Consider the following 23,345-nt stretch of genomic DNA (forward strand, 5'->3'; position numbering starts at 1 on the left):
TGGCGGCGGAAGAATAAAGAATAATTAAAGCTGCAAGCAGCATTGGTCGGGCCCGCGTATTTGGCAGGTGCTAGTCCTAAGTGTCCCAATACTTTTGTCCAGTTTTAGTCCTAAATGTCCCAATACTTTAGTCAAGTTGTAGTCCTAAGTGTCCCAATACTTTTGGCCAGTGTAAGTGTCCCAATACTTTTGTCCAGTGGTTGTCCTAAGTGTCCCAATACTTTTGTCCAGTTGTAGTCCTATGTGTCCCAATACTTTTGTCTACTTTTAGTCCGAATTGTCCCAATACTTTTGTGTTGTGTACCTACCTTGTCTGCATTGTGTGGGCATGCTGGTGCTTCCTGCTTTTAAGCAGCCATCTTAAAAAAACAGCAGCGCAGCAGCATCAGCGCAGCGGGTCTTTGAAGGGTCATAAAATCAAAACCGGAGCAGTTAGAAAAAAAAGCGCTTCTGTCATTGTAATCACAAGGGTTCAATCTCTCTCCTGTGTTAGTTTGAAGGCGAAACGACAAACGCGCTCAGAGGAGTTCGTTTTTGAAGGAAGGTGACCGGTTTTTACAAAAAATTTGTTTTGAAGGGGGAATAGCAAACTTCCTGTTGATTTTTGCTGGGGGTTGTCAATTTATGAAATGTAGGTCTAAGTGAGACCTACGGAGAGGTTTTTGTTTCATGTCTCTCCGACCTTCCCAGTGGGAGTTACAGGCAGTTTTGTCCTTTGTTTCTTCCGAGGAGCAGTTTTTTTCTCCGTTTTATTCAAAAATTGCTGTGGAGCGCAATTTTTAAATTTGGGGTTAGGTTTTTTTATTAGATCGCAATTTTTGCCAGTCCTGATGTGTGTGTTCAGTTTGGTGAGTTTTGAAGCGTGTTAAGGGGGTCAAATTACAGCTCAAAGAGGCAAAAGTGACTGTTTTTAGTACTTTTTTGTCTTGAAGGGGGAATTGCCAACTTCCTGTTGATTTCTGCCCCGATTATATACAATTATGAAAACTAGGTCTAAGTCAGACCTACATACAGGTTTTTGTTTCATGTCTCTCCGATCTTCCTAGTGGGAGTTACAGGCAGTCTAGTTTTTTTTTTCCTAGGGGGCGCTAAAGCGCAATTTTGAGTTTTGGGGTTCGTTTTTTTTTTAAAAAGGTAATTTTCGCAGGTCCTGATGTGTGGGTCAAATATGGTGAGTTTTGAAGCATGTTAAGTGGGTCAAATTACAGTTTAATGTGGCGGCGGAAGAATAAAGAATAATTAAAGCTGCAAGCAGCATTGGTCGGGCCCGCGTATTTGGCAGGTGCTAGTCCTAAGTGTCCCAATACTTTTGTCCAGTTTTAGTCCTAAATGTCCCAATACTTTAGTCAAGTTGTAGTCCTAAGTGTCCCAATACTTTTGGCCAGTGTAAGTGTCCCAATACTTTTGTCCAGTGGTTGTCCTAAGTGTCCCAATACTTTTGTCCAGTTGTAGTCCTATGTGTCCCAATACTTTTGTCTACTTTTAGTCCGAATTGTCCCAATACTTTTGTGTTGTGTACCTACCTTGTCTGCATTGTGTGGGCATGCTGGTGCTTCCTGCTTTTAAGCAGCCATCTTAAAAAAACAGCAGCGCAGCAGCATCAGCGCAGCGGGTCTTTGAAGGGTCATAAAATCAAAACCGGAGCAGTTAGAAAAAAAAGCGCTTCTGTCATTGTAATCACAAGGGTTCAATCTCTCTCCTGTGTTAGTTTGAAGGCGAAACGACAAACGCGCTCAGAGGAGTTCGTTTTTGAAGGAAGGTGACCGGTTTTTACAAAAAATTTGTTTTGAAGGGGGAATAGCAAACTTCCTGTTGATTTTTGCTGGGGGTTGTCAATTTATGAAATGTAGGTCTAAGTGAGACCTACGGAGAGGTTTTTGTTTCATGTCTCTCCGACCTTCCCAGTGGGAGTTACAGGCAGTTTTGTCCTTTGTTTCTTCCGAGGAGCAGTTTTTTTCTCCGTTTTATTCAAAAATTGCTGTGGAGCGCAATTTTTAAATTTGGGGTTAGGTTTTTTTATTAGATCGCAATTTTTGCCAGTCCTGATGTGTGTGTTCAGTTTGGTGAGTTTTGAAGCGTGTTAAGGGGGTCAAATTACAGCTCAAAGAGGCAAAAGTGACTGTTTTTAGTACTTTTTTGTCTTGAAGGGGGAATTGCCAACTTCCTGTTGATTTCTGCCCCGATTATATACAATTATGAAAACTAGGTCTAAGTCAGACCTACATACAGGTTTTTGTTTCATGTCTCTCCGATCTTCCCAGTGGGAGTTACAGGCAGTTTTGTCATTTTTTTCTTCCGAGGAGCAGTTTTTTCTCCGTTTTATTCAAAAATTGCTGTAGAGCGCAATTTTTAAATTTGGGGTTAGGTTTTTTTTTATTAGATTGCAATTTTTGCCAGTCCTGATGTGTGTGTTCAGTTTGGCTCAAAGAGGCAAAAGTGACTGTTTTTAGTACTTTTTTGTCTTGAAGGGGGAATTGCCAACTTCCTGTTGATTTCTGCCCGATGATATACAATTATGAAAACTAGGTCTAAGTCAGACCTACATACAGGTTTTTTGTTTCATGTCTCTCCGATCTTCCTAGTGGGAGATATAGGCAGTCTAGTTTTTTTTTTTCCCTAGGGGGCGCTAAAGCGCAATTTTGAGTTTTGGGGTTCGGTTTTTTTTTTTAAAAAGGTAATTTTTAAATGGGTCAAATTACAGTTTAATGTAGCGGCGGAAGAATAAAGAATAATAAAACCTTACAAATACAATAGGTCCTTATGTCCCATTGTATAAGGACTCCCTTTGGGAGTCCTTATACAATGGGCCATGCGGGCCCTAATTAAGTGGCGGGCCACATCTGGCCCCCGGGCCTTGAGTTCAACACCTGTATCTTAAGAGAAGACGCCAACATGCACGCGAACAGAAACACTTTGGCAGAAAAATGACGTGCTTGGCAGAGACTTCCCTTTTTTTAATAGAATAAAACCATTGAACGTCATGTGAGCGTCGTCAGACAGTCCACCACAGGATCAAGTCTCATGCAACACAGAAAAGTTTGTGTCTGCGGTGAGTCACTGTGTTGATTCCCCGTGAGACAGACAGGAACTTGTGAAGCCACACTCAGACAGTTTCGTGTTTTTTAACCGCGTGTATCCTGGAACGCACACCTGACGCTGGAAAACCCGACGTCGATAAACACACGCTCTCTCCGTCTGTGACTCGGATCCGTTTGCAAAAGGGCAAAACAACGGGCTATGAAATTGGTGCAGATCCGGTTAAAGGTTTGAATTTAAGGACGTAAAAGTATGAGAATCAGGTGTCCTGATCACTTGGCCCGGTGTATCAAATCAAGCACTTAGGCATGGAGACTGTTCCTACAAACATTTGTGAAAGAATGGGAACTGTCACAGGATGCGACCTGTGCAACAAATCCAGTCGTGAAGTTTCCTCGCTCCTAAATATTCCAAAGTCGACTTCATTATAAGAAAAGTGAAGAGTTTGGGAACAACAGCAACTCAGCCACCAAGTGGTAGGCCACGTAAACTGACAGAGAGGGGTCAGCATAGTGCAAAGACTTTCTGCACAGAGCTCCGAACTTCATGTGACCTTCCTATTAGCCCACGTACGGTACGCAGAGAGCTTCGTGGAATGGGTTTCCAAGGCCGAGCGGCTGCGTCTAAGCCAGGGGTCGGCAACCTTTACCAGTCAAAGAGCCATTTTGACCAGTTTCACAAATTATAGAAAACAATGGGAGCCGCAAACATTTTTGAAACTTTAAATCAAAAATAACACTGCATACAAAGTTTTTTTTTTTTTTTTCTCTATGCTATATTTAATCCAGGGGTCTCAGACACGATGACCACACCTTTTTATGAAATTTTTAAGCTGGTGCAACACGCGGGTTTAAAATTAAGCGCGTTTGTCAGCGTCATGCGTGCCGTGACGGTACAGCATGTAGCGCCCACTACAATTGCGTGCCTGATCAGCCTCATGTTGAATGGGGCTTCTACTTGCTCACATAGGTGACAGCAAGGCATACTTGGTCAACAACCACACAGGTTACACTGACGGTTGCGGTATAAAAAAAAAACTTTAACACTCTTACTAATAATGCGCCACACTGTGAACCCACACCAAACAAGAATGACAAACACATTTCGGGAGAACATCTGACAAAAACATAAACACAACAGGACAAATACCCAGAATCCCATGCAGCCCTAACTCTTCCGGGCTACATTATACACCCCCGCTACCAAACCCTGGAGTATAAGTCGCATTTTTGGGGGAAATTTATTTGATAAAAGCCAACACCAAGAATAGACATTTGAAAGGCAATTTAAAATAAATCAAGAATAGTGAACAACAGGCTGAATAAGTGTACGTTATATGAGGCATAAATAACCAACTGGTATGTTAACGTAACATATTATGGTAAGAGTCATTCAAATAACTATAACATATAGAACATGCTATACGTTTACCAAACAATCTGTCACTCCTAATCGCTAAATCCCATGAAATCTTATACGTCTAGTCTCTTACGTGAATGAGATAAATAATATTATTTCATATTTTACGCTAATGTGTTAATCATTTCACACATAAGTCGCTCCTGAGTATAAGTCGCACCCCCGGCCAAACTATGAAAAAAACTGCGACTTATAGTCCGAAAAATATGCTAAGTCATTAATTTGACTTAGTCATTATTTTGACTTAGTAAATATTGATTAATTTAATCATTAATTTGACTTAGTCATTATTTTGACTTAGTAAATATTGACTTACGTGATGTCGCCAGGCTGACCTAGTAAATATTGACTTACTAAGACAAAATAATGACATACTGAGTATCTCAGGTAACTAGGACTGTTTTGTGTTTTGTTTTTACTTTACGGAACAAATATCTAGATATATATCGTATATTGCCATTCAGCATACGGAGCGGAAAAAATTGTAGACTTCTTCACGCGACAAAGCCGGCCTACTACTTCACGTACTACTACTACTACTACTACCCGGGACGCCCCCTTCCCCCTGGAGAGACACCACCTTAAAACACATTTTGGGAGAACATCTGCACCGTAACACAACATAAACACAACAGGACAAATACCCAGAATCCCATGCAGCCCTAACTCTTCCGGGCTACATTATACACCCCCGCTACCAAACCCTGCCCACCTCAACCGACGCACAGAGAGGGGGGGGGGGTTGATGTGTGAGGGAGCAGGCTTGGAAGAGTCAGGGCTGCATGGGATTCTGGGTGTTTGTTCTGTTGTGTTTATGTTGTGTTAAGGTGCAGATGTTCTCCCAAAATGTGTTTGTCATTCTTGTTTGGTTTTGGTTCAAAGTGTGGCGCATTATTAGTAAGAGTGTTAAAGTTGTTTTATATGGTCACCGTCAGTGTAACCTGTGTGGCTGTTGACCAAGTATGCATTGCTGTCACGCACATGTGCATGCAGAAGATGTATATCGTATAACAAGTGTTGGGCTGGCACGCTGTTAATACAGATTGTAGAGGGCGCCAAATGTTGTACCATCATGGCACGCCCTTATTATAGCTGTAAGGGTGAAAAATCGGTGAATATTAATCCCGGGAGTTTTCTGCGAGAGGCACTGAAATCCGGAAGTGTCACGGGAAAATTGAGGGGTTCAGCAAAAAAAGCTGCTGAGCCGCATCAGAGTGATCAAAGAGCCGCATGCGGCTCCAGAGCCGCGGGTTGCCGACCCCTGATCTAAGCCATACATCACCAAGTCCAATGCAGAGCGCTGGATGCAGTGGTGTAGGGCTGCAACAACTAATCGATTAAAATCGATTATAAAAATAGTTGGCGATTAATTTAGTCATCCATTCGCATGCGCAGAGGCAATTTAAAAAAAAAAAAAAAAATTTTATTTTTTTAACTTTTTTTTATAAACCTTTATTTATAAACTGCAACATGTACACACAGCTGAGAAACAATAATCAAAATAAGTATGGTGCTAGTATGTTTGTTTGTTTTTTCAATAAAATACTGGAAAGGATAGAAATGTAGTTTGTCTCTTAGGCACAAAGTGTAAAAGCCAGCATGTGTGATGGTATGGGGGTGTATTAGTGCCCAAGACATGGGTAACTTACACATCTGTGAAGGCACCATTAATGCTGAAAGGTACATACAGCTTTTGGAGCAACATATGTTGCCATCCAAGCAACGTTACCATGGACGCCCCTGCTTATTTCAGCAAGACAATGCCAAGCCACGTGTTACATCAACGTGGCTTCATAGTAAAAGAGTGCGGGTACTAGACTGGCCTGCCTGTAGTCCAGACCTGTCTCCCATTGAAAATGTGTGGTGCATTATGAAGCCTAAAATAGCACAACGGACTGTTGAACAACTTAAGCTGTACATCAAACAAGAATGGGAAAGAATTCCACCTGAGAAGCTTCAAAAATGTGTCTCCTCAGTTCCCAAACGTTTACTGAGTGTTGTTAAAACATACTTGCCAACCCTCCCGGATTTTCCGGGAGACTCCCGAAATTCAGCGCCTCTCCCGAAAACCTCCCGGGACAAATTTTGTCCCGAAAAACTCCCGAAATTCAGGCGGACCTGAGTGACGTGTTGACAACACACAACAACAGTGTCTACCGTAAAGCAGTTCGTCTGCCGTAAACAGCAATGTTGTGACACTTTTAAACAGGACAATACTGCCATCTACTGTACATGCATATGTGACCCACCCATAATGTGTCACATTTTTGTGTTGATTTATTTATTTTATTTTGTGGTTTGAATTCGTTTTTGGAGCTGTCATTACACATTTATCAGTATTCACATTGGTCAGTAGGGGGCAGTAGGGCGTTTCTTCCCAATTGAATGCTATCACCTGCAGACCGGGAGGTGTCTTGTCATTCTGATGAGCGCGACCAGTCTGTGAACAATTGAAACGTCCTGTGTGCTTTTTCCTCCTGTATAACAGGTTAGTTTTGGTGAATCAACTCACTGAATAATATCCATGTGATCTTTATAAGTTTAAGTACACATTCTGATGGTGGAGCCTAACTCTAAAGTGTTTGTGAGTTGTAGTTTGTAAATGAACACTGAAATTCAAGTATGTATTTATTTTATTTATATATATATATATATATATATATATATATAGTTATATATATATATATATATATATATATATATATATATATATATATATATATATATAGCTAGAATTCACTGAAAGTCAAGTATTTCTTATATATATATATATATATATCTTAACCACACCCCCCGCCCCACCCCCGACCACGCCCCCAACCCCCACCTCCCGAAATCGGAGGTCTCAAGGTTGGCAAGTACGTGTTAAAAGAAAAGGTGATGTAACACAGTGGTGAACATGCCCTTTCCCAACTACTTTGGCACGTGTTGCAGCCATGAAATTCTAAGTTAATTATTATTTGCAAAAAAAAAATAATAAAGTTTATGAGTTTGAACATCAAATATGTTGTCTTTGTAGTGCATTCAACTGAATATGGGTTGAAAAGGATTTGCAAATCATTGTATTCCGTTTATATTTACATCTAACACAATTTCCCAACTCATATGGAAACGGGTTTTGTATATATATATATTTATATATGTGTATATACAGTATATGTGTGTATATACTTTGGTTGTAGTCTAGTCGACCGGCCAATTTTTTTTAGCCCAATGCGACCCCAGTCAAAAATGTTGGACACCCTTTCCCTACACTGTCCTAATGTGCACTCAAGTATCAAGTACACGGTGCACACAGTACACTGTATTGAAGTGTACTGACTGGAGTGCATGCCGTATTCCATTTAAAACACAGCATTCTACTCTTTAAAGGCATTTTAGGGCCTTGGAGGAGTTCAAGTTGTCACTGAAGTCCATGTCAGCATCTTTCACACTCTTTGTTGCAATGAAAAATATCTAACTGCCAGAGGGGGGGGGAAGGAAATCGTTGGTCGTGTGTGTGTGTGTGTGTGTGTGTGTGTGTGTGTGTGTGTGTGTGTGTGTGTGTGTGTGTGTGTGTTCAAGTGGAAGACTGTTTCCATTGATAAGAGTGCAGTAACGTGCCAGTGTGTGTTTGTGTTCCTTGATAGCAGCGTGCAGATTGCATGGTATCGTTAAAACGACTTTATTTTGTCAAAGCTGTGCAGCGTCTAGATAAGAACACGCTGCTTTATTTATAGAATCTAGAATTATGTTTTTTTAGATAAAAAATAGTCAAAAACGGAGTCAACAACCTTTTTTTTAAATGTATTTATTTTTTTAGATAAATGGTCAGAAATGGAGTCAACAACTTAAGTATTTTTTTATTTATTTTTTTTTTTTTTAGATAAAAAATAGTCAAAAACGGAGCCAACAACCTTTTTTTTTTTTTTTTTTTTTTTTTTTTTCCTTAGATAAATAGTCAAAAACGGAGTCAACAACTTTTTTTTTTTTTTTTTTTTTTTTAGATAAATGGTCAGAAATGGAGTTGGGGCCTGTTGGGCCTAGTCCCTGCGTCTATTGTGGTAGCTTGGTGCTGCAAGGTATTCCGAGGTGCTGCGAGTCGGCCAGTTGCTGGGGTAGTGACCTTGTTTGTCAGCATGTCTGTGATCTTCTTTTAATTCTTTTTTTTTAATTAATTAATTAATTTATTTATTTATTTTTTAATATATTTTATTAATATTATTTTTTAATTTTTCCCCTCCCTCAGGGGGGGGGCTCGGCGGGGCGGTTGCTGGTTGTTCCATCTCCATCGTTGGGGTCCCTGCGGGTGGGGTGGGTGGTTCCCGTGGCCCTGTGCCTGGGTGGTCCTGCGGCGGCCGATTTGGGTGGGGTGGCCGGGGGCTGGCCTCGCCGCGCTCTCCGGGGGTGGGGGGTGGGGGGTGGGCTCGTGGGGGCTCGGTTGCCGGTGGGGCGGGGGGGGGTCTTCCCGTCCGGTTGCGGGGAGTCTCTGGGTCCCTCGGGCGGGGCGTCTCGCCTTTCTGCCCGTGTGGTGTGTGGTCTCTCGCTGGCTTGGGGTCTGGCTGTCCCCTGCTTTTCTCGTGCCCTGTCCTCTGCCGGGTGCGTCTGTCTGCGGCCTGCTGCTGGCCCTTGTGGGCGGTACGGTGGGTCGGGCTCTGGGGTTCCTGTCGCTGGCCGGCTTGGCTGCGTGGGGGCGGTGGTCCCTGGTTCCCTGGGCACCACGCCTCCTGTTTGTGGGTTGGGCTCTCGGGGGTGATGGGGCCGTGCTCTGGCTCCCACGCACTCTGGGAGTCGAATGTATTGTACATGCAAATTCACATATGCTCACATACGTACATAGGTACCTACGCTCCCACATACATACACAAATACAGTACATATTTACCTACCTAATGTTCGTACATCCACACGCACCTTCAATATACAAACATACACATACTGTACATATACATTCACTGTACAAACACATATACACATTCTGTACATATACATTCATTGTACAAACACATATACACATTCTGTACATATACAAGTACATATGCATACTTACACTCATGCACATAATCACGTTTCATCAAACATATATCAACGTTGTTGCCCTAGGGTAAACTGGGTGTAACACATGGCACACTGACAAAGCTTAACCTATTGTGACTATAACAATCTACAAGGTTAATGTCGGTTGCTTCTCTTTCTCCCCCTCCATTTTTCTGCATTCTTTCGTATCTCAAGTTATCATTACGTATATGTATTGTTGCATTTAAACAACTGTATTGTTGATAATAAAGGTAAATTATTGGTATTGTTCATTATCAATAGCGCTATTTCTATTGGTATTTGTATCGATCCATTTGTAGTGTAATAATGCTCATTGTCATTTCTGTATTATTTTTTATTTTTCGCTAACTGCTTATTTGCTATTACTTTTACCATCATATTTGTACATGTCATATTTGCTGATGTTGCTCTATTGTTGTTGTTGTTGTTGTTGTTTGCTGTTGTTGTTTTTGTCTCTCTGTCTAATCCCCCTCTTGTCCCCACAATTTCCCCCTCTGTCTTCTTTTTTTTTCTCTTTCTATCCCCTCCTGCTCCGGCCCGGCTGCACTAAATGATAATATAAATACATTTAATAAAGTCAAATACAAATAAGGCAACAAGAGAAGTATCCTACACTTCTCTTTTGTAAAGTAAATCTGAACAGCCGACATGGGCATCTACATCAACTATATGATTTGCCTGAGAAGCTGGACAGGACAAAAAAAAAAAAAAAAAGAAATGGAGTCAACAACTTAAGTATTTTTTATTTTTTTATTTTTTTCAGATAAAAAATGGTCAGAAACGGAGTCAACAACTTAAGATTTTTTTTGTATTAATTTTCTTTTTCAGATAAAAAATGGTCAGAAACGGAGTCAACAACTTAAGATTTTATTTTATTTTTTTTTTCAGATAAAAAATGGTCAGAAACGTCAACAACTTAAGATTTATTTTTTTTATTTATTTTTTTTTAGATAAAAAATAGTCAGAAACGGAGTCAACCTTTTTTTTTTTTTTTTTTTTTGGATAAAAAATAGTCAGAAACAGAGTCAACAACTTAAGATTTTATTTTTTATTTTTTTTCCAGATAAAAAATGGTCAGAAACGTCAACAACTTAAGATTTTTTTTTTTTTTTTTTTTTTTTTTTTTTAGATAAAAAATAGTCAGAAACGGAGTCAACAACTTAAGATTTTTTTTGTATTCATTTTCTTTTTCAGATAAAAAATGGTCAGAAATGGAGTCAACAACTTAAGATTTTATTTAATTTTTTTTTTCAGATAAAAAATGGTCAGAAACGTCAACAACTTAAGATTTATTTTTTTTATTTATTTTTTTTTAGATAAAAAATAGAAACGGAGTCAACCTTTTTTTTTTTTTTTTTTGGATAAAAAATAGTCAGAAACAGAGTCAACAACTTAAGATTTTATTTTTTATTTTTTTTCAGATAAAAAATGGTCAGAAACGTCAACAACTTAAGATTTTTTTTTTTTTTTTTTTTTTTTTTTAGATAAAAAATAGTCAGAAACGGAGTCAACAACCTTTTTTTTTTTTTTTTTTTGGATAAAAAATAGTCAGAAACGGAGTCAACAACCTTATTTTTTTTTTTTTTTTTTTTTAGATAAATGTTCAGAAATGGGGCAGCACGGTGGAGGAGGGGTTAGTGCATCTGCCTCACAATACGAAGGTCCTGAGTAATCTTGGGTTCAATCCCGGGCTCGGGATCTTTCTGTGTGGAGTCTGCATGTTCGCCGCTACAACATTATTAGGCCGTTTATTGAAATACTCCCACACTTTTGACGACTTTTGGCGTGCTTTTTTCCCCTCGCTCGCATCGTCTGCTTTGCGCTCCGCCATGACGGTAGTGTGACGTAAATATGCGACGCGTCGACGCATAAGCCTTAAACTGAACTCTGTCACAATTCTACTTTCCTTCTTTTGCACTGCAGGTGACACTGATGGCATCCCCGCTCGTCTGCAGTCTGCGGACCGCCTTCGCCATCTTCGTCATCCTCCCTTTCGCAGGTAAGATCCCTTCAAGGAGAACGGCGGACGACATTCAGTGACGTGTCATCGGCGTCTACAGCTTCCGCCGACCGGGACCTGGCCTTCTGCGGCACGTGGCGCCACGGCAAACACCCGCTGAGCGTGAGCTTCAACGTCACACCCGGCTGCGGCGGCCTCTCCGTATCGGCCGACAACAGGTCCCTGCAGGTCTCGGGGCACATGGCGGCGCGGTGCAGGCGCTCCGGCGTGCATCACCTCCGCCACGACGCGCTCCACGCCGAGGAAGAGAGTTACTTCTGCCTATACTGGGAGCCCCTGCAGGACCAGCTGAAGTTACAGGTAGATGGACACTCTAGCAAGTAGACTGTGTACTAGGCCTGGCCGATACGGCTGGAAACTGTATCGCGATATGAGTGTTGTATGTGGGTCGATGGCGGTAATTATTTGTGTTTTTTATGACCTAAATCAAGCGGGGAAAACACTAAAAGAATGTAAACAAACTTCTAAAATCACATTGAACACTTGCATTTTGTAGTTGTTTTTAAAAATCTATAAGTTGTACTGTTTTTGAAGATGAAACTACCGAAACGGCCCCCACATCCTTTGACTTGTAAGCCTGTGGCCCTCAGTGTAAAAAGTTTGGGTAACACCTAAGTGTCATATATGTTGCTGTTTCACTAATGTTAACTGTAAGCACGCGGTTGTTAGCATGTTAGCATAGTACTGTTAGCATACTAGCATTTTAGCTCATTTTGGTTCTATTTTGTGTTTAGCTGGCCAGTGTGCTTAACTGTTAGCATTTCAGTTCAACTTTGGCTCTTAAGCATTCACATGAAATTTCTGCCGAAATTGCGTTTTTAAAAATCTATAAGTTGTACTGTTTTTGAAGATGAAACTACCGAAACGGCCCCCACATCCTTTGACTTGTAAGCCTGTGGCCCTCAGTGTAAAAAGTTTGGGCACCCCTGATATAGGACAATTAGTGAGCCCTGAATAGTTGCCGTTTTGGCTATGACGCGGAGGGACTATTACGAGTGTTTCAGCCGATACGGCTGGAAAGTGTATCGCGATATGAGTGTTGTATGTGGGTCGATAGCTGTAATTATTTGTGTTTTTTATGACCTAAATCAAGCAGGGAAAACACTCAAAAAATGTAAACAAACTTCTAAAATCACATTGAACACTTGCATTTTGTAGTTGTTTTTAAAAATCTATAAGTTGTACTGTTTTTGAAGATGAAACTACCGAAGCGGCCCCCACATCCTTTGACTTGTAAGCCTGTGGCCCTCAGTGTAAAAAGTTTGGGCAAACTGTATCGCGATATGAGTGTTGTATGTGGGTCGATGGCGGTAATTATTTGTGTTTTTTATGACCTAAATCAAGCAGGGAAAACACTCAAAAAATGTAAACAAACTTCTAAAATCACATTGAACACTTGCATTTTGTAGTTGTTTTTAAAAATCTATAAGTTGTACTGTTTTTGAAGATGAAACTACCGAAGCGGCCCCCACATCCTTTGACTTGTAAGCCTGTGGCCCTCAGTGTAAAAAATTTGGGCAACCCTGATATAGGGCAATTAGTGAGCCCTGAATAGTTGCCGTTTTGGCTATGACGCGGAGGGACTATTACGAGTGTTTCAGCCGATACGGCTGAAAACTGTATCGCGATATGAGTGTTGTATGTGGGTCGATGGCGGTAATTAATTGTGTTTTTTATGACCTAAATTAAGCAGGGAAAACACTCAAAATATGTAAACAAACTTCTAAAATCACATTGAAGACTTGAACACAAAAATAAGGAATATGTAAGATTTAATAAAGTGGAAGAAAGTAGTGCAAAGTGTGAAAATGTTTACATAGAGAAGCCAGTGTTTTAGTTCATTTAGCAGGTATACACCTCAGTGTCATATATTTTGGTGTTTCAATTGTTGGCATGTTAGCATAGTGCTGTTAGCATGCTAGATTTTTTCCCTTTTTTTGCCCATTTTGCTTCTATTTTGTGTTTAGCTGGCCAGTGTTTTAGTTCATTTAGCAGGTATACACCTAAGTGTCATATATTTTGGTGTTTCACTAATGTTAACCGTAAGTATGCTATTATTGACATGTTAGCATAGTGCTGTTAGCATGCTAGATTTTTTCTTTTTTTTGCCCATTTTGCTTCTATTTTGTGTTTAGCTGGCCAGTGTTTTAGTTAATTTAGCAGGTATACACCTAAGTGTCATATATTTTGCTGTTTCACTAATGTTAACCGTAAGTATGCTATTATTGACATGTTAGCATAGTGCTGTTAGCATGCTAGATTTTTTCTTTTTTTTGCCCATTTTGCTTCTATTTTGTGTTTAGCTGGCCAGTGTTTTAGTTCATTTAGCAGGTAAACACCTAAGTGTCATATATGTTGCTGTTTCACTAATGTTAACTGTAAGCACGCGGTTGTTAGCATGTTAGCATAGTACTGTTAGCATTTTAGCTCATTTTGCTTCTATTTTGTGTTTAGCTGGCCAGTGTGCTTAACTGTGAGCATTTCAGTTCAACTTTGGCTCTTAAGCATTCACGTGAAATTTCTACCGAAATTGCATTTTCGAGTTGTTTTTAAAAATCTATAAGTTGTACTGTTTTTGAAGATGAAACTACCGAAACGGCCCCCACATCCTTTGACTTGTAAGCCTGTGGCCCTCAGTGTAAAAAGTTTGGGTAAACTGTATCGCGATATGAGTGTTGTATGTGGGTCGATAGCGGTAATTATTTGTGTTTTTTATGACCTAAAACAAGCAGGGAAAACACTCAAAATATGTAAACAAACTTCTAAAATCACATTGAAGACTTGAACACAAAAATAAGGAATATGTAAGATTTAATAAAGTGGAAGAAAATAGTGCAAAATGTGAAAATGTTTACATAGAGAAGCCAGTGTTTTAGTTCATTTAGCAGGTATACACCTCAGTGTCATATATTTTGGTGTTTCAATTGTTGGCATGTTAGCATAGTGCTGTTAGCATGCTAGATTTTTTTTTTTTTGCCCATTTTGCTTCTATTTTGTGTTTAGCTGTCCAGTGTTTTAGTTCATTTAGCAGGTAAACACCTAAGTGTCATATATTTTGGTGTTTCACTAATGTTAACTGTAAGTATGCTATTATTGACATGTTAGCATAGTGCTGTTAGCATGCTAGATTTTTTTCTTTTTTTTTTGCCCATTTTGCTTCTATTTTGTGTTTAGCTGGCCAGTGTTTTAGTTTATTTAGCAGGTAAACACCTAAGTGTCATATATGTTGCTGTTTCACTAATGTTAACTGTAAGCACGCGGTTGTTAGCATGTTAGCATAGTACTGTTAGCATACTAGCATTTTAGCTCATTTTGCTTCTATTTTGTGTTTAGCTGGCCAGTGGGCTTAACTGTTAGCATTTCAGTTCAACTTTGGCTCTTAAGCATTCACATGAAATTTCTACCGAAATTGCATTTTCGAGTTGTTTTTAAAAATCTATAAGTTGTACTGTTTTTGAAGATGAAACTACCGAAACGGCCCCCACATCCTTTGACTTGTAAGCCTGTGGCCCTCAGTGTAAAAAGTTTGGGCACCCCTGATATAGGACAATTAGTGAGCCCTGAATAGTTGCCGTTTTGGCTATGACGCGGAGGGACTATTACGAGTGTTTCAGCCGATACGGCTGAAAACTGTATCGCGATATGTGTGTTGTATGTGGGTTGATAGCGATAATTAATTGTGTCTTTATGACCTAAAACAAGCAGGGAAAACACTCAAAATATGTAAACAAACTTCTAAAATCACATTGAAGACTTGAACACAAAAATAAGGAATATGTAAGATTTAATAAAGTGGAAGAAAATAGTGCAAAGTGTGAAAATGTTTACATAGAGAAGCCAGTGTTTTAGTTCATTTAGCAGGTAAACACCTCAGTGTCGTATATTTTGGTGTTTCAATTGTTGGCATGTTAGCATAGTGCTGTTAGCATGCTAGATTATTTTTTTTGCCCATTTTGCTTCTATTTTGTGTTTAGCTGGCCAGTGTTTTAGTTCATTTAGCAGGTATACACCTAAGTGTCATATATTTTGGTGTTTCACTAATGTTAACTGTAAGTATGCTATTATTGACATGTTAGCATAGTGCTGTTAGCATGCTAGATTTTTTCTTTTTTTTTTGCCCATTTTGCTTCTATTTTGTGTTTAGCTGGCCAGTGTTTTAGTTCATTTAGCAGGTATACACCTAAGTGTCATATATGTTGCTGTTTCACTAATGTTAACTGTAAGCACGCGGTTGTTAGCATGTTAGCATAGTACTGTTAGTATACTAGCATTTTAGCTCATTTTGCTCCTATTTTGTGTTTAGCTGGCCAGTGTGCTTAACTGTTAGCATTTCAGTTCAACTTTGGCTCTTAAGCATTCACGTGAAATTTCTACCGAAATTGCATTTTCGAGTTGTTTTTAAAAATCTATAAGTTGTACTGTTTTTGAAGATGAAACTACCGAAACGGCCCCCACATCCTTTGACTTGTAAGGCCCTCAGTGTAAAAAGTTTGGGCACCCCTGATATAGGGCAATTAGTGAGCCCCGAATAGTTGCCGTTTTGGCTATGACGCGGAGGGACTATTACGAGTGTTTCAGCCGATACGGCTGAAAACTGTATCGCGATATGAGTGTTGTATGTGGGTCGATGGCGGTAATTATTTGTGTTTTTTATTACCTAAATCAAGCAGGGAAAACACTCAAAATATGTAAACAAACTTCTAAAATCACATTGAAGACTTGAACACAAAAATAAGGAATATGTAAGATTTAATAAAGTGGAAGAAAATAGTACAAAGTGTGAAAATGTTTACATAGAGAAGCCAGTGTTTTAGTTCATTTAGCAGGTATACACCTCAGTGTCATATATTTTGGTGTTTCAATTGTTGGCATGTTAGCATAGTGCTGTTAGCATGCTAGATTTTTTTCTTTTTTTTGTGCCCATTTTGCTTCTATTTTGTGTTTAGCTGGTCAGTGTTTTAGTTCATTTAGCAGGTATACACCTAAGTGTCATATTTTGGTGTTTCAATAATGTTAACTGTAAGTATGCTATTATTGACATGTTAGCATAGTGCTGTTAGCATGCTAGATCTTTTCCCTTTTTTTGCCCATTTTGCTTCTATTTTGTGTTTAGCTGGCCAGTGTTTTAGTTCATTTAGCAGGTAAACACCTAAGTGTCATATATTTTGGTGTTTCACTAATGTTAACTGTAAGTATGCTATTATTGACATGTTAGCATAGTGCTGTTAGCATGCTAGATTTTTTCTTTTTTTTTGCCCATTTTGCTTCTATTTTGTGTTTAGCTGGCCAGTGTTTTAGTTCATTTAGCAGGTAAACACCTAAGTGACATATATGTTGCTGTTTCACTAATGTTAACTGTAAGCACGCGGTTGTTAGCATGTTAGCATAGTACTGTTAGCATACTAGCATTTTAGCTCATGTTGCTCCTATTTTGTGTTGAGCTGGCCAGTGTGCTTAACTGTTAGCATTTCAGTTCAACTTTGGCTCTTAAGCATTCACATGAAATTTCTACCGAAATTGCATTTTCGAGTTGTTTTTAAAAATCTATAAGTTGTACTGTTTTTGAAGATGAAACTACCGAAACGGCCCCCACATCCTTTGACTTGTAAGCCTGTGGCCCTCAGTGGAAAAAGTTTGGGCACCCCTGATATAGGGCAATTAGTGAGCCCTGAATAGTTGCCGTTTTGGCTATGACGCGGAGGGACTATTACGAGTGTTTCAGCCGATACGGCTGAAAACTGTATCGCGATATGAGTGTTGTATGTGTGTCGATAGCGGTATTTGTGTTTTTATGACCTAAAACAAGCAGGGAAAACACTCAAAAAATGTAAACAAACTTCTAAAATCACATTGAACACTTGCATTTTGTAGTTGTTTTTAAAAATCTATAAGTTGTACTGTTTTTGAAGATGAAACTACCGAAGCTGCCCCCACATCCTTTGACTTGTAAGCCTGTGGCCCTCAGTGTAAAAAGTTTGGGCACCCCTGATATAGGGAAATTAGTGAGCCCCGAATAGTTGCCGTTTTGGCTATGACGCGGAGGGACTATTACGAGTGTTTCAGCCGATACGGCTGAAAACTCTATCGCGATATGAGTGTTGTATGTGGGTCGATAGCGATAATTATTTGTGTTTTTATGACCTAAAACAAGCAGGGAAAACACTCAAAATATGTAAACCAACTTCTAAAATCACATTGAAGACTTGAACACAAAAATAAGGAATATGTAAGATTTAATAAAGTGGAAGAAAGTAGTGCAAAGTGTGAAAATGTTTACATAGAGAAGCCAGTGTTTTAGTTAATTTAGCAGGTATACACCTCAGTGTCATATATTTTGGTGTTTCAATTGTTGGCATGTTAGCATAGTGCTGTTAGCATGCTAGATTTTTTTTTTTTTTGCCCATTTTGCTTCTATTTTGTGTTTAGCTGGCCAGTGTTTTAGTTCATTTAGCAGGTATACATCTAAGTGTCATATATTTTGGTGTTTCACTAATGTTAACTGTAAGTATGCTATTATTGACATGTTAGCATAGTGCTGTTAGCATGCTAGATTTTTTCTCTTTTTTTTGCCCATTTTGCTTCTATTTTGTGTTTAGCTGTCCAGTGTTTTAGTTCATTTAGCAGGTATACACCTAAGTGTCATATATTTTGGTGTTTCACTAATGTTAACTGTAAGTATGCTATTATTGACATGTTAGCATAGTGCTGTTAGCATGCTAGATTTTTTCTCTTTTTTTGCCCATTTTGCTTCTATTTTGTGTTTAGCTGGCCAGTGTTTTAGTTCATTTAGCAGGTAAACACCTAAGTATCATATATGTTGCTGTTTCACTAATGTTAACTGTAAGCACGCGGTTGTTAGCATGTTAGCATAGTACTGTTAGCATACTAGCATTTTAGCTCATTTTGCTCCTATTTTGTGTTTAGCTGGCCAGTGTTTTAGTTCATTTAGCAGGTATACACCTAAGTGTCATGTATTTTGGTGTTTCACTAACGTTAACTGTAAGTATGCTATTATTGACATGTTAGCATAGTGCTGTTAGCATGCTAGATTTTTTCTTTTTTTTTTGCCCATTTTGCTTCTATTTTGTGTTTAGCTGGCCAGTGTTTTAGTTCATTTAGCAGGTAAACACCTAAGTGTCATATATGTTGCTGTTTCACTAATGTTAACTGTAAGCACGCGGTTGTTAGCATGTTAGCATAGTACTGTTAGCATACTAGCATTTTAGGTCATTTTGCTTCTATTTTGTGTTTAGCTGGCCAGTGGGCTTAACTGTTAGCATTTCAGTTCAACTTTGGCTCTTAAGCATTCACGTGAAATTTCTACCGAAATTGCATTTTCGAGTTGTTTTTAAAAATCTATAAGTTGTACTGTTTTTGAAGATGAAACTACCGAAGCGGCCCCCACATCCTTTGACTTGTAAGCCTGTGGCCCTCAGTGTAAAAAGTTTGGGCAAACTGTATCGCGATATGAGTGTTGTATGTGGGTCGATGGCGGTAATTATTTGTGTTTTTTATGACCTAAATCAAGCGGGGAAAACACTAAAAAAATGTAAACAAACTTCTAAAATCACATTGAACACTTGCATTTTGTAGTTGTTTTTAAAAATCTATAAGTTGTACTGTTTTTGAAGATGAAACTACCGAAACGGCCCCCACATCCTTTGGCTTGTAAGCCTGTGGCCCTCAGTGTAAAAAGTTTGGGCACCCCTGATATAGGGCAATTAGTGAGCCCTGAATAGTTGCCGTTTTGGCTATGACGCGGAGGGACTATTACGAGTGTTTCAGCCGATACGGCTGAAAACTGTATCGCGATATGAGTGTTGTATGTGGGTCGATAGCGGTAATTAATTGTGTTTTTATGACCTAAAACAAGCAGGGAAAACACTCAAAATATGTAAACAAACTTCTAAAATCACATTGAAGACTTGAACACAAAAATAAGGAATATGTAAGATTTAATAAAGTGGAAGAAAATAGTGCAAAATGTGAAAATGTTTACATAGAGAAGCCAGTGTGTTAGTTCATTTAGCAGGTGTACACCTCAGTGTCATATATTTTGGTGTTTCAATTGTTGGCATGTTAGCATAGTGCTGTTAGCATGCTAGATTTTTTATTTTTTGCCCATTTTGCTTCTATTTTGTGTTTAGCTGGCCATTGTTTTAGTTCATTTAGCAGGTATACACCTAAGTGTCATATATTTTGGTGTTTCACTAATGTTAACTGTAAGTATGCTATTATTGACATGTTAGCATAGTGCTGTTAGCATGCTAGATTTTTTCTCTTTTTTTGCCCATGTTGCTTCTATTTTGTGTTTAGCTGGCCAGTGTTTTAGTTCATTTAGCAGGTAAACACCTAAGTGTCATATATGTTGCTGTTTCACTAATGTTAACTGTAAGCACGCGGTTGTTAGCATGTTAGCATAGTACTGTTAGCATACTAGCATTTTAGCTCATTTTGCTTCTATTTTGTGTTTAGCTGGCCAGTGGGCTTAACTGTTAGCATTTCAGTTCAACTTTGGCTCTTAAGCATTCACATGAAATTTATACCGAAATTGCATTTTCGAGTTGTTTTTAAAAATCTATAAGTTGTACTGTTTTTGAAGATGAAACTACCGAAGCGGCCCCCACATCCTTTGACTTGTAAGCCTGTGGCCCTCAGTGTTAAAAGTTTGGGCACCCCTGGTATAGGGCAATTAGTGAGCCCTGAATAGTTGCCGTTTTGGCTATGACGCGGAGGGACTATTACGAGTGTTTCAGCCGATACGGCTGAAAACTGTATCGCGATATGAGTGTTGTATGTGGGTCGATAGCGGTAGTTAATTGTGTTTTTATGACCTAAAACAAGCAGGGAAAACACTCAAAATATGTAAACAAACTTCTAAAATCACATTGAAGACTTGAACACAAAAATAAGGAATATGTAAGATTTAATAAAGTGGAAGAAAATAGTGCAAACTATGAAAATGTTTACATAGAGAAGCCAGTGTTTTAGTTCATTTAGCAGGTATACACCTCAGTGTCATATATTTTGGTGTTTCAATTGTCGGCATGTTAGCATAGTGCTGTTAGCATGCTAGATTTTTTCCTTTTTTTGCCCATTTTGCTTCTATTTTGTGTTTAGCTGGCCAGTGTTTTAGTTCATTTAGCAGGTATACACCTAAGTGTCATATATTTTGGTGTTTCACTAATGTTAACTGTAAGTATGCTATTATTGACATGTTAGCATAGTGCTGTTAGCATGCTAGATTTTTTCCTTTTTTTTTGCCCATTTTGCTTCTATTTTGTGTTTAGCTGGCCAGTGTTTTAGTTCATTTAGCAGGTAAACACCTAAGTGTCATATATGTTGCTGTTTCACTAATTTTAACTGTAAGCACGCGGTTGTTAGCATGTTAGCATAGTACTGTTAGCATACTAGCATTTTAGCTCATTTTGCTCCTATTTTTTGTTTAGCTGGCCAGTGGGCTTAACTGTTAGCATTTCAGTTCAACTTTGGCTCTTAAGCATCCACGTGAAATTTCTACCGAAATTGCATTTTCGAGTTGTTTTCAAAAATCTATAAGTTGTACTGTTTTTGAAGATGAAACTACCGAAACGGCCCCCATATCCTTTAACTAGTAAGCCTGTGGCCCTCAGTGTAAAAAGTTTGGGCAAACTGTATCGCGATATGAGTGGTATCTCGTGCGCACAAGAAACTTTCTCGTGCGCACGAGAAACTTTTTATAAAGTTATAAAAAAAAATTATAATTTTTTTTTTTTTAGACATGTATCGCTTTTTTTTTAGACATGTATCGCTTTCTCGTGCGCAGGAGAAATGTCTAAAGAAAATTTAAAAAAAATTTTTAGACCTGTATCTCGTGCGCACAAGAAACTTTCTCGTGCGCACGAGAAAATTTTTATAGTTATAAAAAAAAATTATAATTTTTTTTTTTTTAGACATGTATCGCTTTTTTTTAGACATGTATCGCTTTCTCGTGCGCAGGAGAAATGTCTAAAAAAAATAAAATAAATAAATACAAAATTTTAGACCTGTATCTCGTGCGCACAAGAAACTTTCTCGTGCGCACGAGAAACTTTTTATAAAGTTATAAAAAAAATAATTATAATTTTTTTTTTTTTTAGACATGTATCGCTTTTTTTTAGACATGTATCGCTTTCTCGTGCGCAGGAGAAATGTCTAAAAAATAAAAAAAAAATAAAAAAAATTTTTTTAGACCTGTATCTCGTGCGCACAAGAAACTTTCTCGTGCGCATGAGAAAATTTTTATAGTTATAAAAAAAAATTATAATTTTTTTTTTTTTAGACATGTATCGCTTTTTTTTTAGACATGTATCGCTTTCTCGTGCGCAGGAGAAATGTCTAAAAAAAATTTAAAACATTTTTTTAGACCTGTATCTCGTGCGCACAAGAAACTTTCTCGTGCGCACAAGAAACTTTCTCGTGCGCACGAGAAACTTTTTATAAAGTTATAAAAAAAAAATATATTTTTTTTTTTAGACATGTATCGCTTTTTTTTAGACATGTATCGCTTTCTCGTGCGCAGGAGAAATGTCTAAAAAAAATTAAAAAATTAAAAAAAAATTTTTAGACCTGTATCTCGTGCGCACGAGAAACTTTTTATAAAGTTATAAAAAAAATTATAATTTTTTTTTTTTTAGACATGTATCGCTTTTTTTTTTAGACATGTATCGCTTTCTCGTGCGCAGGAGAAATGTCTAAAAAAAAAAATTTTTTTTTTAGACCTGTATCTCGTGCGCACAAGAAACTTCCTCGTGCGCATTTCTCGTGCGCACGAGAAACTTTTTATAAAGTTATAAAAAAAATTATAATTCTTTTTTTTTTAGACATGTATCGCTTTTTTTTTAGACATGTATCGCTTTCTCGTGCACGAGAAATGTCTAAAAAAAAAAAAAAAAAAAAATTATACATTTTTTTAATTTATTTTTTTATAACTTTATAAAAAGTTTCTCGTGCGCATGAGATACATGTCTAAAAAAAAAAAAATTCTTAAAAAAAAAAAAAAATTCCCCATGTCTCTTTAGGGGCTCCGTAGTTACACAATCAAAAAACTAACTGATCATTAATAATCATATAATTAGTCACCTATAATACAAAGGTGACACAATATCTCAATAAAAATATATCAGTATGGCCGCCGCATATTTTGACTTTTCAAATTGTGGCCTTGGTGGAAAACGTTTGGACACCCCTAAATTAAAGCATCAAAAGTATCGATATTTTGATTTGTGGATCGATATCAGAGCATAAAGATCTGGTATCGATATTTCAGTATCGATCCGCACGTCACGACCCTGCAGCACTCATTTTGACTTTCTCTTCAACCGCCAGACAAGCAAACTTGACAGTGCCACTCCCACTGATCAGCGCCTTTGTCCATGCAACCAACCTTGCTTCCAAACTTCCGCTTACAGAAAAAGACAATTTATCGAATAATAATAATACCGGTAGTAATAATAGAGTTTATTTGTAAAAAGCACTTTACATTGAGTAAACAACCTCAAAGTGCTACAGTGTATTAAAGTTAAAGTTAAAGTACCAATGATTGTCACACACACACTAGGTGTGGCGAGATTATTCTCTGCATTTGACCCATCACCCTTGATCACCCCCTGGGAGGTGAGGGGAGCAGTGGGCAGCAGCGGTGGCCGCGCCCGGGAATCATTTTGGTGATTTAACCCCCAATTCCAACCCCCTATTGTTGCGTTTTGGACCAGTTGTTCCTCCCAGGGAATTCAAGTCACAAGTCGCTCCCAAATTCTCTACGACACTTAAAGCTGAGTTGAAAAAAACCCACCAGAGACAGAATAGGTATTTT

General features: G+C 38.4%; 1 protein-coding gene across 1 annotated transcript in view; it reads left to right on the forward strand.

Annotated features, from left to right (window-relative positions):
- Nucleotides 1–23,345, forward strand: part of adgrg1 (adhesion G protein-coupled receptor G1) — a 155,242-nt gene that overhangs the window by 85,469 nt on the left and 46,428 nt on the right. The window contains exons 2-3 of the mRNA XM_061963671.1: nt 11,416–11,491; nt 11,553–11,812. Coding sequence (XP_061819655.1) covers nt 11,425–11,491; nt 11,553–11,812 — 327 coding nt within the window. The 5' untranslated portion in view covers nt 11,416–11,424. The remainder of the gene's footprint in view (nt 1–11,415; nt 11,492–11,552; nt 11,813–23,345) is intronic.

Source organism: Nerophis lumbriciformis, linkage group LG06, assembly GCF_033978685.3.
Source record: "Nerophis lumbriciformis linkage group LG06, RoL_Nlum_v2.1, whole genome shotgun sequence".
In the NCBI taxonomy this organism is placed as follows: Eukaryota; Metazoa; Chordata; class Actinopteri; order Syngnathiformes; family Syngnathidae; genus Nerophis; species Nerophis lumbriciformis.